General features: G+C 47.7%; 1 protein-coding gene across 2 annotated transcripts; it reads right to left on the bottom strand.

Annotated features, from left to right (window-relative positions):
* Nucleotides 1-1639: 1639 nt before the first annotated feature.
* LOC120706712 (heavy metal-associated isoprenylated plant protein 6-like) lies at nucleotides 1640-3009 on the bottom strand. Of its 2 annotated transcripts, none has more exons than XM_039991420.1 (3): nucleotides 2859-3009; nucleotides 2542-2626; nucleotides 1640-2352 (listed from the first exon to the last, which is right to left on the bottom strand). In XM_039991420.1, the coding sequence occupies exons 1-3, from the start codon at nucleotides 2874-2876 to the stop codon at nucleotides 1763-1765; spliced, it is 693 nt and encodes a 230-aa protein (XP_039847354.1). In that variant the 5' UTR covers nucleotides 2877-3009; the 3' UTR covers nucleotides 1640-1762. The 2 variants fall into 2 exon arrangements, with proteins under 2 accessions (XP_039847354.1, XP_039847355.1); XM_039991421.1 differs by having other exon boundaries at nucleotides 2542-2646; nucleotides 2859-3003.
* Nucleotides 3010-17936: the final 14927 nt, after the last annotated feature.

Here is a 17936-nt window from a genome sequence, read left to right as displayed (position 1 = left end):
CGTACCCGTCGTCGCCTTCATCTTCACGCCCGTTGCGGTTGTCCTCCGCCGTCGTCGCGCGCCACCGCCTGTCTGGCCGCCGTTGCGGCTCTCCTCTGCCCGCCATCACGTCCGCCGTCGCGGATCGGGCCACCCCGCCGCCCATCGCGGCCGTCCTCGTCCTCGACCGCACCAGATTTGTGGTGGGAGCGGCCTGCCACAGCCCGTCCGCGTCCGTCGTTGCCGAATCGCCCTCTTCACCGCCCGTCCCTGCCGGATCGTCCTTGCGCGGCCGTGGTCCTCCATCCGCGCGACCATCCGCCCGTCGTGCGGAGCCCGTCCACCACGCTTGTCGCACGGCTGCCGTCCGCTCCGCCCGTCACTGTCGTCCGGCCGTTGCGGATCCGGCCGATTCGTGCGGCCTCCACCCGCAGTCCCCCGTCGTAGCCATCTGCCGCTGATCTGCTGCCCTCTACGGCCGTCACCGCCTCTGCCTCGTCTGCAGCCGCTGTTGCGGCCCTCTCTTTTGTTGCTGCTGCTATTATCTGTTTGCTGCTGCTACTATCTGTCTGCTGCTGCTAATATCTACTATATTGTGTCATTTTTCCATCCGTGTCCATCCATATCATCTGCTAGTAGTTTTGCTTGCTGCTTGAATTGTTTTGTCGTTTCATATCCTAGCTTCATGCTTCTGCTAGCATCTCAGTCAGTGTCACATTGCATTAGTGTCAATCCAAGTCCAATTGCAACATCTTCAGTTCATCAATGCCGTGCGTGTCCACAAAATTCATTGTCAGATCAGCCAATTTCTTTGTTTTGTTTTATGGTTAGCTGAGTCCCGTCGATTTAGCTAATCACATCATCATTGTGGTGCGACGATGCCCTCTTGATCCCTTTCGGAGCCGTCTTGCTCCATGTCATGATCAATGGCCATCTATTTGTCGTCATCACCTTCCTATCTCACCGCTTGCCGTCTTGCAGTGGTGCTTTCTATCTTTGGCTGGTTTGACACATCTCACTGTTATTGTCAAGTTCAAAGTCTCCAAAACAAGGTTCATGTGTGGAGTCGACGTACTGGTTTGTGAAGACTCGGGCTATTTACTGAAGTACAGTTGTGAAGGCAATACCCTCTTGTGGAGGAGATCATCAACATCGACAAGTTCAAGAGTTGCACGCTTTGATGACATCTTCGATTTCGGACTTTGGATGTATCATTTTCATGTCTATGTTTTAGTCTAGTGCTTAGTGTCAACTCTCCAAATGCAACGTCATTGCATTCACGTTGCATTTGAGAGGGGGTGTTAAGGGTATAATGGTAAATGTACTAGTGTCTAAGGTTTGGGGTGTGTCCTATGTACTCTATATATTGCCCTTTGAGCCTAACTCAATACAACATACAGTTCAGTCCTCCTCTTCTCCAATCGTAACAAACAGCAGGGGAGCACCTGTGCCACTTCCTTTTAGTACACACTGGACCACAACTTTATAGATTCTGAGGTAGAGAAGGGAGGAGGGTTAGTAAAAATAGTGATGATTGCCAAAAAAAAAATCATCTCCCACTACACGTTAATCATCTTATTAAACCCCCCCCCCCCCCCCCCCCCGGGCGATTACCTTACTCCCCCTCTTCCATACATCACACAACCCCTGCACTTAAATCTTACAACTAAACACTAGCCCTTTTTGCATGCCAAAGCATACATCACTTGTCTCAGCACAACCTTCTATGGCACATGAAGGTTCTGCAGAAACAAACTCCTTTCTTAGATCACCTCTATGGATATCAAACTATGCTGCATGTGTTTGGGTTCTCATCACTGAACATTGAAGTGATCTGGCTGCCATCTCCTTTGCCTCCGCCTGGGTAGTAGTTATAGCTGTAGTAGTACCTTCCTTCTTGATCAGGAGAGCCTCTGTAGCTGTACTCGGCTATGAAAGGGCTCGTGCTGTGGTGGCTGTAGTTGTGTGTTACATGGTCAGGTGCAGCATCATATCTGACCCGAGGCATGCCCATGGGGTGGTTCGCCCAGTGCTCCCTGTACAGGTGGTGGCCGTCCCCATATGGGTAGTCACGCATCTTGTTTACCATGATGGCATCCATGGTCGGCGTTTCTGCCTGTGGTGCCTCCTTGGTCTCCGGTGTGTGCTCAGCTGGAGCTGCCTCTTCCGGAGGGGCGTCGGCTGGTGGGTCGGCTGGTGGTGGAGCTTCCCCTTCGGAAGGTGGAGGCTGAGCCTCGGCTGCGGGATCCTTGTGTGAGAAGATAGTTGGGACCCTCTTGGTCTTCCTGATGGCCTTGACGATCCTCTCAGGGTCAGCCATCCCGACCACCGTGATCTTGTGATTTCCTTGATCTATGTATACTTCGCTAACACCTGAACAGAGCCATTCCAAACTTCTTAGATGTCATGCACATTATCTAGATGCTCGTGCAACATAATGCTCATCACACGTAGAACTGGAGGCCTGAATTTGGAGGGGGGGGGGGGGTGGAGTCAAAGAAATCATTCAGTGCTTCAGATTAGAATTGTTTACCATCTTTTGTTCAAAAAAGAATTGTTTACCATCAATAGCACGCAGGGTCTTCCTGACCTTGTGCTCGCAACCATTGCAGTCCATCCTTACATGGAGCTCTGTTATTCGAGGTGTCTGCAGGTTTACACAAATACCTTTTTATGGTCACCATGAAAGAAAATATTGAAACTACACATGCATGTAGAGATTAATTTTATTATACTTTTAAGCAGGCCCCCAAATACACACTCCGTAACTATTGAAGTTACGCACAAGGTTACACTACACCATTAGGAATACAAAACATTCCTCAATTCACTAGCATGCGAAGAAAAATGCAATGAGAATTCTAGTTATGGAGACAAACCTCAGATTCTGCAGTCATTATTGAAGTTTGAATTTGAGAGTAGGGTTGGAGCTTGAAGCTGCAGAGATTCCTAATTGAGAACTCTTTAACACCTTAGAAGAAGGCAGGTAGGAGTCACTGAACATGCAACGAGCTGCATTTATATGGCCTTGCTTGTGGAGCTGGGACGGAATATTTGGTGGTCGATCTGTGTGGGTCACCCAAAGAATCATGGGAAAGGGAAAAGGGGGGCCCCTTAGATGGCCTCATCTTGGCATAAACTCCTTTTCCACGTGTAGTTACCTGCAAGTTGGTTCTACTAGTTGCTTACAAGTGGCTCCAATCTTGGACATTCTTCCCAGGGTTTGTATAAACTCCCTGGAACTTCCTCTTAATGAAATACATGCTAAGGCATTTCGCTAAAAATAAACTCCATGGAAAGCTGGAACAGCTGATGCAACTGTTTAATTATAGTTGGGTGACTCAGCAGTTTCATAATGCACTGTTTATAACTGCATTGAAAAGCATTCAATCTATCAAACATTGCTGCACCTAAGGCTGCAACGAGGACAGAATCAACCTTCTTTCAGTTGATTTACAGCAGAGGCCTCAGTCTGCCACGAATTCTGCACTTCCAAATTGTGAATTATACTATAAATATTTTTTTACTTATAGAGTAATAATAAAAAACTATGGTGTTTGATTTGAATACTCTAAACTCATTAATTACTCACAGTAACTAGAGCTAAATAAAGGGGTTAATACCTCAAAACCTTATTCAGGTTAATATTTCAGTTAGCGCCAGCATTAGGAACACCATTGCTCGTCCTGACACATGTTCAGGTTTTATGGATACCAAGTTTTGAGATAACACTTCTTCTGTGGATTATTTAGTAATTGTTTTCTCATGTATCTCAGTTCCAACGCCTACACAGTCCATTCAGTTGTGTCGATATAGAATGCTTGCCCTTTTTTCTATGCATATCTCTTTATTTGTGCATTGTATTTTATTTTCCTCGTGTCCTAAGTACTGGATAATGTTCCTTGCTTCAAGTTTGATTTTTGGAATAGCACTACAGGAGTGATCTTACTAGCATCAGTTTGCTCCGTGGAATCGAGCTCAAAGCAGTCGGCCTCAACAAATGCTTCCTATGTGATTGGCTTATATTCTCTCTTGGGACCCTCTGGATGTGGTTGGACTATACAGGTAACTTCATCTCCATATTCGAGCTGGGTTCAGTATGAAATTTTGGCATTCACTGATTGGTGCGGATGGGAATATCCCAACCGGCCTCAATCACATAATGGTTTGGATCAAAACTGGTGTCTGTGGTTCGGTTTGTTTATTTGGGCATATATGGTTTGGAAATAACCGGGCTGAAAAAGCTACTGGGCTGGTTTGGTTTGGATTGAGGATTAAAATGGATTGGTCTAGTCTGGCTTGGTTCCCTACTGGTTCGATTCCATCATCGCCCTTATCCGCTCGGCGGCGGCTGCACGGTCGGCGCCGTCGTCTCCTCCTCTCCCTCACTTATCCGCTCGGGAGACTTCACTTGCTTCTTAGGTGGACGAGCTTAGATTGCTAGCGGCCGCTGGTGAGGTCGAGCGCTGCCGCATCGCCATGCCCGGGGATGGCAGGTCCGACGATCAGACCCTCAAGAGATCGACGCGCTCAGCCACACGCTCTACCAGCCGCACACCAAGCGCCACACCGCCTCCCTCACGCTCCCCCGCGTGGCCGGCGACGCCAATGCCGGCAGCGCCGACGCCGCCCGCGCAGAGGCGCGCCCGCTCTCCTGCTGCCTGTCCATGTCTCCGTAACTCCGTTCCGGTCGAGGCCCAAGCTGGACAAGAACTTGAACGACGACGACGTCGCGGCGGGCGTGGCGCTGCTGTCCAAGAGCCAGAGCTTCGCCGCGGTGACCGCGAGGTCGTCCGTGGACGGGGAGAAGAAGGGGATATGGGGCTGGAGGCCCGCCGGTGGAGCAGAAGGAGCTCGCCATCCCTGTGGAGCGGAAGGAGCTCTCTGTCAAGCACCTGAGCCCAGCAATAAAGCACGCAATCAAACAAGCCAGCAGGATTCTGAAGCGAGATATGAATTAACCTGTTTGAAACTTTGGATTGGTGTGGTTTGACCTCATTTTTTGCTTATGGATTAATTCGGTTTGGTTTAGAGAGGGAAAACGATGGATGGTTTGGTTTGGGCTTAGGAAGCTACAGTAATTTGGGTTGGTGCGGATTCGGTTTGGGTTTTAAACCATTAGCAGGTTGGAACCGGCCACAGAGAAGATAAAAGGATGGCAAGATGATAGATGGAGGCTCCTTTGGTCAAAAGAGGAGACCTTTTGAGAGGTGGAGGATATCCACTCCTGTAGAATCCCCATAGGTAAAGGAAAGTATTTATGTTTGTGTGACCATGATTAATTCGCATCCATTTTCTTATCTACTTTTTACACAATATAAAATTTTGTAGTTTTCTGTGGCTCTAATTCTTGCAGATATTATCTGGACGTTGGATGTTGACACGCCTGTTAGATATGATCAAAACCAATCAATCTTGCTTTGTCCAGAGAAGAATCGTTCAGGCAGTAACAATAAGTGGCGGATTGAAATTTCTACAATCTCCAAAACATAAGGTTGTTCGGAGAAAATATTTGTGGCTACAAAGTTTGTGTTATGTGAAGATAAACTGCGCTAATCTTGAGTCCCAGGAATATGTGGTTGCCATCAGCGGCGGATGCAGGGCTCCAGCCCCCCCCTAAAGCAACTAATCACACTTAAAATACTGTAGCAAAAACATTAAATCACCATTAAATTTTCATACAAATTAACAACTCCATTGATTCAGCCCCCTTGTCCCCCATCCTACCTCCGCCACTGGTTGCCATGTCATACAATGCTACAGCGAAAGAGCTAAAAGGACCTTTTTGTCATGTAGTTATCATAAAGATCTATATAGATAATCATTTTTTGTTTTCTGGTTTATCGCAGACAGTGGCGGAACCAAGATTCTAACCGTGGGTAGTCCTAACAACTACATGTGTAATATTTTCCATGTTTTATACAAAAATTTGATAAATTATTGTAACATCCGGTTCAATTTGGATGTGGTCCAGTTGTGGCTCATGAGTGTTGCGTGCACATGTTTAGTATCACCTTGCTAGTTGAGCAAGGGTGGAGCCAACTTATAAGTCTTTGTCCTCCAGCCATAACATCTTCGGGTTCACTCTTTTATACGAAGCGAGAACGAAAACATGAGTGAGGTGCTATGTGTAAGCGGGCTCGCCTCTCGGAAGGGATGGGCTGTGCGGTGTTGGCGGGCTCGCCTCTTTATTTTGTATGCGTCTCTTATTAGCGAAAGGTGATCAAGAAAAATCCCCAAATCCCGAAAGATCGCTTGTATTTAATTTGGGCTTACCCATCTTTTGGTATGAATTGCAAGAAGGTAGAAACAAAGACCACGTGGTTAGTGCATAGCTAAGCATCTGTGCTTTGGTGGGAGCTGACTTAAGTCCGGATGCTGCGCAGGTTCCATAAATATGCACCACCACTTCCGGTTCACAAATACTCAGCACAGAAATAGACGACATCGATATAGACTTGAATGCACTACCTTGACCAATAATATAATATTTGCAAAAAATAAATTATTTCATATGTATTACAATAGTTGTTTTACAATGAATTTTAGTATCTCATTTTTTACATTATAATTTTTATGATTTTTTACTATATAGACAATTAAGATAATAGATATTTGACTTAGACAAACAAACTTAAAAAGGATAAAAGGGTTGCAATATGCCTTATTTTTATGACTCACAAGTCATAACTCTAATTATTCATTTTTTCAAATATGAATTCGAATGATGCCAATGCAGCGTAGATCGATCATATCTTGTGTGCCAGAGCGTACATGTGTGCGTGCACACAAAAATACATATGCGTGTATGGACGTACTAGAGCAGGTGACATGACGACGGGCAACATGTATTCGTGGCTGCCAATTATTAACGTTGCTATACCCCGCGGTAGCGCGCTACTTCCTACTATAGTGGTTAGCGGCAGCTCCGTAAAACCACTATAGCGCCGCTGCGCCGCTATTGCATCGCTACAGCTTACTATTTAAAAAGTTGGTGATTGCGCAGCCGCAGCCGCAGCGAGCAATTTGCGCAGCTGCATTATTTGGTGATTTCTTCCCCTGTCTTAGGCAGTGTAGATAGATCAAGAATATATCAAAAGAGTTGCAGCACGTCTGCGGCGGTCATGGAACTAGGGATGTAAGTTCCATTTTTTTTGGGTCATTGAGTCAACTCAAAACTTGATAAAATAAATTAGAATGGCATGCTACATAATTAATTTGAAAGAGAAAATATACTAAAATGACAAATTCAAAAACACCAATGGATATCCACTTGCATCCCTACATGAAACACAAACTTCCAGCCGCTGGCCGCGGCGAGCGGTGCTCTCTTCTTCAGCGGTTCAGCCCGCAGTTGGCAGTCACAAATATCGTCGCGTACGAACATCGCCTAGAAGCACAATATGAGTTTGTTTTTTCTTCAAAATCGACCTTTTCCTTTCAAGTTCCTTTTGAATCAAAATCGAATTGTTAGCAAACTAAGTACTGTAGCTCGGTTGACTGGACTTGCCATGGTGGAGACTATCCGCCCGAGTTGCAGACTTAGGACCGCCAACTGAGCGCAAGACATTCCACAGGAAACTCACCAGCGAAAGCGTAAAAATCTAGGGCTGTGTTTAGTTCTTGAAAAAATTAGGATTTTGGTACTGTAACATATTTCGTTGTTATTTGACAAATAATATCCAATCATAGACTAACTAGACTAAAAAAATTCATCTCATGCTAATCAGTTAGATTGTGCAATTAGTTATTTTTTCCAACTGCATTTAATGCTCCATGCATGTGTCCAAAAATTCGATGTGACGGGTACTGTGGAATTTTTTTGGAAACTAAACAAACAGGGCCCGGTATCAAAAAAAAAAAGAAAGCGTAAAAATCTAACTGACCATCTTCGCCGGGCGCCGCGAGCCAGAGGATCGCCATCACACGAGCCGGAGATTTTCGGCCGACGTGTCCGAGCTGCGGGGCCGCCTCCCCCACCACAAATGTTATCGAGACGAGTACTTTGCGCGCGCCTTGGCGCGCTTAGGCTTCATTAGATTAAGGTAGTGTATCATTAACACATATAAATATAGCATAAATGCGACAGCTGGAAATGTTAATAGGCATATGGTGCAGCACAATTATTTGTTCACACAGAATACATAATTATATTTTAATACAGAAGTGCTACTGAATATCATGTTTTCTGGAACAGGCGGTGGTAATTGTGAAGTCCCTGGATGCTTGTGCTGCTTCTGACCTGCAATCCATTGCAATTTAATTCCAATTAGTGATAAATCGGTTTCAGCTTCCAAGGTACGGAGGTAGGTGCAGATGATCCATTGTATAATATGCATGGCATAAATAATTGCAGCAGAAAAGAGTATTGGGCTCTTAAGGTGAAGGGACCTCTTAAATTAGGCACACATATCCAAAGTACGATGGTCCATATTGGTGTTGGTGAGATGATGGTGGCTAGAAGTCTATATGAAATATTTTGCAGAAGCAGCTCCATCTTTTTTTTGAATGGTCTTGCTTGATTAGTTTGATGGCTAGAAAATAATTGAGGTTGAATTGGTATAGGTGGGAGCTTGGCAGATATGTAGGTTATCAATTGTTTGGAAAATAGGTGCTAGATGAGAGGTGCGGTTGTGCAGGGTTGTGATCGTATGGCCGAAATCTCTGCGTACCTCTTTAATTGTGAATGCAGCTAGAATATTGATAGAAGGGGCAAGGAACGGAGCTGCTACCTCAAATGAAGGTGAAAAGGATGAATCTATGTTGGGAAAATTGAAGCGTCCCCTCATGAGAGAAGACTTAAATGTGATACAAACATCAGTCCCAGGAGGCCGATGACACATTTGTAGATCAAATGGTTCATCACCGTACAACTCTACGCGGTAATGGGCAGAGAAGCGCCACTATCGCGAGGATTACAACCCACACCCATACAACGATATTAATTATAAAAAGGGGGTCATCAAAGTCTTGCGCCATGCGATATATCTTGCGGGTGACCCTAATCCACAGGCAAGGCTGGGTGCAGGACGGTACCCTACTCAACGTCCTCTGGAACGAAGTCTGGGTCTTCCTCTGTAAAAATTAAGAATGGGGTGAGTACAAACGTACTCAGCAAGTCCAACCACACCCACGGAGAGGGGTATAAACAGAATATAATGCACAGGGTAAATCAAGGATAAGGCTAGGGTTTAATTTGCGGAAAACAATAGTTTATGCAGGGGTTCATTTGAAAGAAAGGATTTTCAAAGCAAGTTTTCTTTGTACCGAATAACACATAGTGTTGGCCCACACAGGACCCAAATTTTAAGCTGCTACCAGACTCCTCATCCGCCGTAGCACACGGCACAACTGCCGGACACATTCCCAAAACAACTCACGCCAACCCATCCCAAAATAAACACTAGTCATGTGACCACACCGTAACTCGCCCAGTACCATGGGCACGGCTATTCGAATAGGTTTTAACTCTGCAGAGGTGTGCAACTTTACCCACAAGCGGGGTACCGCAGCTCGATCACCTTAGTGTCGGTGCAGATCCCAACAAAGTCATTACCCACCTTAGCTAGACCTGACTAGCCATCACGGGATCCACCAAGGGGTCATTGACCTATCACAGAGGTTTTAACCGGGGCATAAGTCACACAGAGCTAATTACTTCTCCTTGATCACCCGTTGCTCTCAGCTCTCCTGATGGCTATCAAACTAACTAGTGGGGTTTATGCTAAGCCGTTGCCCATTCAACGATCGAGTGGTTTGCACGATAGTGGAGTTAGGTGAGATGACACACCAACTCGGTCCTTAGTGGTGACAAGATGGATATCTCCCTTCCTTGCTCTGCCACACCAATCGGTAAATCACACAGAAATGCCATCCATCCCTGAAAGGATCGTGGCCCAAGAAGGGGGGTTGAATTGGGACTTTCTCAATATTCTATCTAGTTCTTAACCTAGACTAGTATTGCCCAATCTACAAATTTGAAACCTAGTCACTAGAGCATGCTAGCAAAAGGTCCTTAGGTAGGTAAACACACTATCATGATCATTTTGTCTAAAAGGTTTCACACTAGCAAGATCAAAACCTAAGAAAAAGATCACACTACAATGCAAGTTGTCCTAGTCAAACTACAAGCAATAAAAAGCAAGAATAACAACAAAATGATTTAATTGCTTGAAATAAAAATAAGGGACACGAGACAACCGGATTTTTTTCCCGTGGTATCGAGGAGTTGACGCTCTCCCCTAATCCACGTTGGAGCACCCACACAAGGGTATAGCTCCCTTGCTTCACCAAGGAGCAAGTGATCACTAAGAATGCTCCTTCTCCATCTCCGAAACGGCGAGTTTCACACCGTGTATAATCTTCTTGTCTTGGGGCTCCCACAAACTCCAAGACTCACCAAGAACCTCCCGATCACCAAGACCGGCTAGGTGCCATCAAACACCAAGAGTAACAAGCTCCTAAGCCTTCACTTGACCTACACTCAGTTGGCCCTAGCTCAAGCACACTTGCTACACTTGCAAATGATGAATTCTTTAAGGTTGAATCACAAACAATGTACTAGATCTTCTCTCTTTTGCTCAAAGCACTTTCTCTTCTTCTCAAGGGTGGCCTCAAGTATTCAGGGTGTCAAAGGCAACTGAAATGAGCTAGGGGGTGCCCTTATATAGAGTGGAAAGAGTTACATAGCCGTTGGAAGTCCACTGCAGAAAAACCGTGACCACCGGAAGAACCGACGGGATAGAAAGTGAAAGCATCGGTTCAACCGGTCTCTCTATGTCCAATTAGTAGCCGTTGGGGTTCTGACACAGTATCCAGGTTTGTGTCATTGCACCGGTGCATGCTCCGTAGGGGCATCGGTTCAACCGGTACTGAAGAGGTTCACTGATCAACTTAAACAAGTGTTCTGGAACATACTACATCCAATGCACCGGTGCTTGATTCTGAAGCGTCGGTTCAACCGGTGCTGAAAGGGAGTTGAGGTCCACCAAAACATACTCTCTGGAACAAAATACTTCCATTGCACCGGTGCTTATTTTTTTGACCATCGGTTCAACCGGTGCTATAGAGTTTTTGACTTGATTCCTGCCTGCATCCAGAGAAGATAGACCGCCATGCATCGGTCCTTCCGCCATGCATCGGATGCTCCGATGATAGGGCATCGGTTCAACCGATGCTGCTGTTTTTCTTTGTTTTCAGCTGAATTGACTTGGATTTGAATGTAACTTCGATTGTTTCTTGTTCCAAGTGTTTTTGTTGACTTCTATTGACCATATTGGGCTGCTTTTGAGTGAGTGTGCAAGATTTCTAAGGCCAACTCAATTTTGGTCAAGCTACTAACTCACGAACCCCTCTTAATAGTACGGTCAAGAACTAGAAACTATAAAACCTAGCTAAATCAAGTGTTCTTCATCTCCTTGTGACACTTGAGACTAGAAAGGTCCTTAATCTTTCAAATTGAGACTTTGGCACGCATGATTGTTTCGAATTGAGGGGTCTCCTTTCATATTTCATATGAGACTAATCCAGTCATTAATTTTTCTTTTAAAATACACGTTAGTCGCATACGATTGTCATTAATCACCGAAACTTACCATTAGCATCTATCGGCCTAGATGCGCTTCAATCTCCCCCTTTTTGGTGATTGATGACAACACAAAGTAGAGATACACAGGAAATGAAATTGAAACACGATCAACAAGCATGCATTACTAGAAAAAAAGAAAAAGCACATGTAGGGACATGTCAACACAGAGCATACACAATATCCAAATAACATGTCCATACACAAAATCCATGAAGATCCAAACATGCCACAAACCACCAAGCTCCCCCTATCTCTACTTCCCCTATCTATCTCCCCCTTTGGCAACAAAGCACCAAAATGGAAGGCGATCTAGTCCTGAGCTGGAGAAGGTGGAGTCCTCAAGCTGGGTCCGGTGGTGAACTGCGTGGCGGTGTCGTCGACGTCATCGTCTGTCCAGTCGTCGTCAACCGTAGAGGACTTCTGCTCGACCGGAGTCGTCAGAGCAGCAAAAGTAGTAGGAGCGGTGGTAACAGCTGGCTCAGTGACGACCGTGGAGTCCATCGGAGGAGCAGACGTGACAAGAGTCGTGTCTGTCTGAGTGGGGCGAACAACGGACGGACGGAGCACCTCAGGCTGTGAAGGTGACTCGAACGTGAGGGACTGAGTTGACGGGTGTTGGAGCTAGTGTAGGATCTGCTGCTGCCTAAGGAACTCTGCACGCTGCTCGGCAGTCCAAACACTAGGCTGTGGAGTAGGAGCCGGAGCAGAAGTGGAAGGAGCAACAGGGCTGGCAAACATCCCGGTCTGAAGAAGAGGTGACATCGGAAAGGACGCCAAGTGTGTCTACACAAAGCCGCCAACAGGTGGAGCAGGAGTTGTAGGGTCGAACTGGAGCTGGTGGGGTGTGGGGAACTGAGGCTCAGGCAGTCCAGTGTGACAGTATAGCTGACCGAAGCATCCCGAGAAGAATGTGAACATCTGCTGCTGAATCTGGGACTGCTGTTGTAGCTGTAGCCTCATGGCCTCCTGCTGCTGCCGGATCCCCTCAAGAACAAGTGTCTGGGCCTCCTGCTGGCGAGCCTGCTCGGCTTGCATGCTTAGCTGAGCTGCAGCAAATCTGTCCTGCTGGTTTGATAGCCGAGTAAGTATAGCTGCAAGAGAATCTGGCTGTGTGACCTGAGCAGTGGTAACTGGGGGAGTAGGGGCTCGTGCTACACCGGAGGATCCTGCCTCATCATCATGAGCACCTCGAGGAACAGTAACAGTGGGTATATACTCCTCGTCATCCTCCGAGTCCTCTGAGTCTGTGACTAGATAGTGTGGGAGATGGGCCTCTGCTGCTGCGAGTGAGGCATCCTCGGCAGCTGTCGGATCATTTGCAACTCTGCCCTCAGCCAAGGCAAGCTCATCCAGAATCCACTATGCTCGGCACTGGCCTCTCGGACCGTGGCGGCCGTCTCGAGGAGCAGTAGGTGAATAGAAGCTGAAGAACGTCCTCGAAAGGATGAGATTGAACTTGCTGTCTTCGAAGCTTTCCAGGAAGTCCTGCTCGAGACACTGTCCTTCGGGTTCGGGGTCGTGGAACTAGTCCTCGTTTGCTTGCTCGTAGAACTGTTCGTCGGCGGGCTCTCCTTCGTTCACACCGTGATCTACGACACATTCAAACAAGCACACAATCAAGAAAAAGAAATAAAATCATTATCGTTGAGTAATATTTTAGGGAGGTTTCCTAATGGCATGGCCAAAACTATGATATGAGAGGCGTGGTAAAGTTTTGGGTCGATCCGAGGTTGTTTGGTGCATGAAATGATAGGTTACATAAGGGTTTAGGGGTTAAATAAGGAGTCAGGGACCTATTTGTAATTAGTGAAATGACTTGATTAGAATTTCGGAGAAGGTTTGGGTTACTCTGGAAAAGGGTAGAGTTTTATTTACAAATAAGTTTATATAGTGGGGGTTTTCTTTGTAAATATTATAAAGGGTAGGGCTTAATTAGCAAAAGGGCTAAAGGGGTGGAGGGGTTTTTAAATAAAAACGACAAAGGGCAGGGGGTATGGGCATATTTGCCCTGTCTTCTCCCTTCCCTCGCGTTGAGAAATAGGGGAGGGGGTTGCGCCCGCCGGCGGCGGCCCTGGGCCGGCGGCCTGGGGCTTGGGAGCGGCTCTACAGTGAGGGAAAAGAGAGAGGGAGGAGGGAGGGTCCGATCCCCGGCCTCGGCTCAGCCAGAGGCGGCCCAAGGTGGCCTAGCCACGACGGCCGGCGGCAACGGGCGGCGGGTGGCGCTGGGCCGGCGCCCTGGGCTCGATGGTGCTTCGGGAGGACGGGGAAAAGAGAGAGGAGGAGGTGGGGGTCCTATTCCCCTACCTAGCTTGGGCCGGGTGGAGCAGGGAGGTGGGGCGTCGGGAGCGGGCGGCGGTGGCCATGGCGGCTCTCGGTGGCAGCGCTGCGGGCAGTGGGAGGGCGCTGGTGGTGCCGGCCGGAGTCGTGGGGGCGAGAGAGACGCCGAGGTCCCCTTTTATTGGTAGGGAGAGGCGGTGGCAAGGCGGGAGAGGGGAGGAGTAGGTGGTGGCGGCCGGCGAGCGGCGCGGCGAGCCTTAATGGCGTTTGACCGCGTTCGCTCATCGCGGAGCGGCGCACGGGCGGCGAGGCGGCGCAGGGGTGATGGGACGCGAGTGGCAGCAGTGGGTGGCGGCAGTGGCGAGCACTAGGCGACGGGCGGCGCGCGGTGTGCGCACGTGGGCTGGGTCGAGAGCAGGGGCGAGCGGGACCGGGGCGGCCGGCGAGCGGCGCGGCCACGCGTGCGCGTGCACGTCGAGGCGGCGAGTGGCACGGCGGCTCAGCAAGGCGGGGCGTTGTGCGTGTTGCGGCGCGGCGTGCCGAGCGTGGCGAGCTCGTGCGTGCGCTGTCGTGGCTTGCGCGGCGTGTGTCTGCGCGGGCTGCGCGTGGGGTCGGCCGGGGTGGCGCGCTCGCGCGTGCGAGCGGAGGAGCAGGGTCGGCGCGCGGGAGAGGGAAGGGTGAGTCGGGCCGGGCGTGAGCGCGGGCCGAGCGCAGCGCTCGGAGGCATGCCGGAGCGGGGCAGAGGAGGGAGAAGGAGAAGGGAGGAGGGAGGAAGAAAAATGAAAAGAAAAGAAAAATGGAAAAAGGGAAAAAGAGGGGAAAAGAAAAGAAAAAAAGACGGGGAGAGAAAGAGAGAGAGAGAGAGAGAGGGCGAGTGCGCCGGCGCCGATCGCGGCGGGCGGTCGCGCGTGGGCGACAAGCCGCCGAGCGGCGCGGGATGGGACGGCGACGAGGAAAAGGGGAGGGGTACGGTCGGTGGAAATAAAGAAAAAGGAAAGTCAGAACGTTGAATGAACTCGGGGGTTGGGACGGCGGAAAATTCAGATTAGGGTTTAGGGTTAACTGAGCTCAACGATTAAAATTGTTTTTAACCTGTGATTTATTTGGTGAGTTTTTTGGGTTGTCACAAACCTACCCCACTTAAAATGAATCTCGTCCTCGAGATTCGGCTAGCTCATAAACTGGTGGGGAAATTCTTTCTTCAGAGCGTCTTCATGTTCCCACGTCGGTTCTTCTACTCCATGTCTGCTCCACTGGACTCTGCAAATCCGTACTTCGGAATTTTCTTGTCCTCCTGGTGACAGTGTCCAGAATCTTGACCGGTATCTCCTGATATCGCAGGTCTGGCTGCAGATCTATCGCTTCTATTGGCACGTGTTCTGCCTCGGGTACCCTCAAACATCTTCTTAATTGCGAGACATGAAACACCGGGTGTATATCCGATATTTCTTCTAGTAGCTCCAGACGGTACACTACTGCTCCGACTTTCTTTAGAACTCGGTACGATCCAATGTACCGAGGGGCCAACTTTCCTTGTACCTAAAACCTCCGGGTCCCTCGAATGGGTGAAACGTTGAGATAGACGAAATCTCCTGGGTTGAAACTTATTTCCCGTCTTTTCTTGTCCGCGTAGCTCTTCTGTCGAGTCTGGGCTGCTTTCAGCTTTTCTCTAATCTCGACAACTCTTTCTTCTGCTTCCTTTATGAGTGCGGGTCCGACTAGGGCCCGTTCTCCAACTTCTGACCACATCAGGGGGGTTCTGCATTTTCTGCCATAAAGAGCTTCAAACGGTGTCATGCCTAACTCGCTTGATAACCATTGTTGTATGAAAATTCCGCATAGGGTAAGCTTTGCTCCCAGTCCTTACCATAGGTAAGGACACATGCTCTCAACATATTCTCCATGATCTGATTCACCCTTTCTATCTGGCCATCTGTTTGCGGGTGATAAGCGGAGCTGAAATCCAACTTGGTGCCCATGGCTTTATGCAAGCTTTTCCAAAACCTAGAGGTGAATTGGATCCCTCTATCTGAAACAATTCTGCTAGGCACACCATGCAACTTTACTATGTTTTCCACATAAATCTTTGCTAGCTTTTCTCCACCGTAATTTGTCCGTATTGGTATCAAATGTGCTGATTTAGTAAGTCGGTCCACTATTACCCATATGGAGTCGTGTCCTTTCTGTGTTTTGGGCAAACCCACCACGAAGTCCATTCCTATCTCATCCCATTTCCAAACCGGGATGGGTAGGGGTTGCAACAGCCCTGCTGGCTTCTGGTGTTCGGCCTTGATCCTTTGACAAGTGTCACAACGGGCGACAAACCGTGCAATATCCGCCTTCATTCCATTCCACCAATATTTTTGTCTTAAGTCCATATATATTTTGGTGGATCCTGGGTGAATGGAATATGCCGAGTTATGAGCCTCGTCCATAATTATTTGTCGGAAGTCTCGTTTCTGGGGCACACAAATTCTATCTTTATACCATAAGGTTCCCTCATTATCCACCCTAAAATCTGGTGCCTTGTTTTCTCCAGTATGTTTGCGGATCTTCATTAAATCCATATCCAAACCTTGGGCCTTTCTGATCCTGTCCTCTAGTGTGGATTGGACATTCAGCACGTGGCTGGAGCTTCGAGGGACAATGTGCTCATTCAATCGTGCCATTTCCTCTAGTAGATGCTCATCCTTGGGTCCATAGGATTTCTGGCTTAGGGCATCGGCTACCACGTTAGCCTTGCCAGGGTGGTAATGAATTTCCACGTTATAATCCTTAACCAGTTCTAACCACCTTCTTTGCCTCAAATTCAAATCTGGTTGGGTGAAAATAAACTTCAAACTCTTGTGGTCGGTGTAAATCTCACACTTATTCCCAATCAAATAATGTCTCCAAATCTTAAGGGCATGCACTACGGCTGCAAGTTCCAAATCATGAGTTGGATAATTCTGCTCATGAGACCTGATTTGGCGGGAAGCATATGCAACGACTTTCCCATCTTGCATGAGTACACAACCCAATCGTTGTCGGGATGCATCACAATAGATGACAAAATCCCGATGAATGTCCGGTAGGGTTAGCACTGGGGCGGTCGTCAACCTATTCTTCATTCTTGAAAACTCCTCTCACATGACTCTGTCCAGGTGAATTTCTTCTCTTTCTTGAGCAGCTCTGTCATGGGTCGAGCTATCTTGGAAAATCCTTCAATGAATCTTCGATAATACCCAGCTAATCTAAGAAAACTTCTGATTTCACTAACATTGGTTGGTTGCTGCCAGTTGGAAACTGCTTCGACCTTCTCGGGGTCCACTGCTACTCCTTCCGCGGTCAGAATGTGACCCAGGAAAGCTACTTTCTCCAGCCAGAATTCACATTTGCTGAACTTGGCATATAGCCTATGTACTCTCAATTTTTCGAAAACTACTCTCAGATGTTGCTCGTGCTCCTGAACACTCTTCGAGTAAATAAGTATGTCGTCGATGAAGACTACGACAAACTTATCTAACTCGTCCATAAACACCTTGTTCATGAGGTTCATGAAGTATGCAGGTGCATTGGTGAGTCCAAAAGACATTACGGTAAACTCAAACTGTCCGTAGCGGGTGACAAAAGCTGTCTTTGGAATATCACTTTCTCTGATCTTAAGCTGAAAATATCCTGACCTTAGATCAATCTTGGAGAAGTACTCGGCTCCTTTTATTTGATCGAAAAGGTCATCAATCATGGGAAGGGGGTACTTATTCTTGATGGTAACTTCATTCAGTGCCCGGTAATCTACACACAACCTCATACTCCCATCCTTCTTCTTGACAAATAGGACTGGGGCTCCCCAAGGCGACGAGTTTGGTCTGATGAATCCAATTCGTTGCAATTCTTCTAGTTGATTCTTTAATTCTGCCAATTCGGAGGCTGCCATCCTATAGGGTCTCTTGGCTATAGGGGCAGCTCCAGGGACAAGGTCGATGACAAACTCTATATCCCTATCTGGTGGCATTCCAGGGAGTTCCTCCGGGAAAACATCTGGGTGCTCATTTACTACTGGCACTTCTTCTAAGGACTTGGCTTCCATGCTAAACACCATTAGGTATGATCC

This window comes from Panicum virgatum, chromosome 5K (genome assembly GCF_016808335.1).
Source record: "Panicum virgatum strain AP13 chromosome 5K, P.virgatum_v5, whole genome shotgun sequence".
In the NCBI taxonomy this organism is placed as follows: domain Eukaryota; kingdom Viridiplantae; phylum Streptophyta; class Magnoliopsida; order Poales; family Poaceae; genus Panicum; species Panicum virgatum.
The sequence above is the reverse complement of the archived record's forward strand: the minus strand, read 5'-3'. Positions and strand labels throughout refer to the sequence as shown.

What these genes read in the sequence shown, in the direction of transcription:
- LOC120706712 (XM_039991420.1), bottom strand. An exon ending in GACCCTGCGTGCTATTGATG is followed by an intron (nt 2,353 to 2,541) that starts GTAAACAATTCT and finishes GGCTCTGTTCAG; the next exon opens with GTGTTAGCGAAGTATACATA.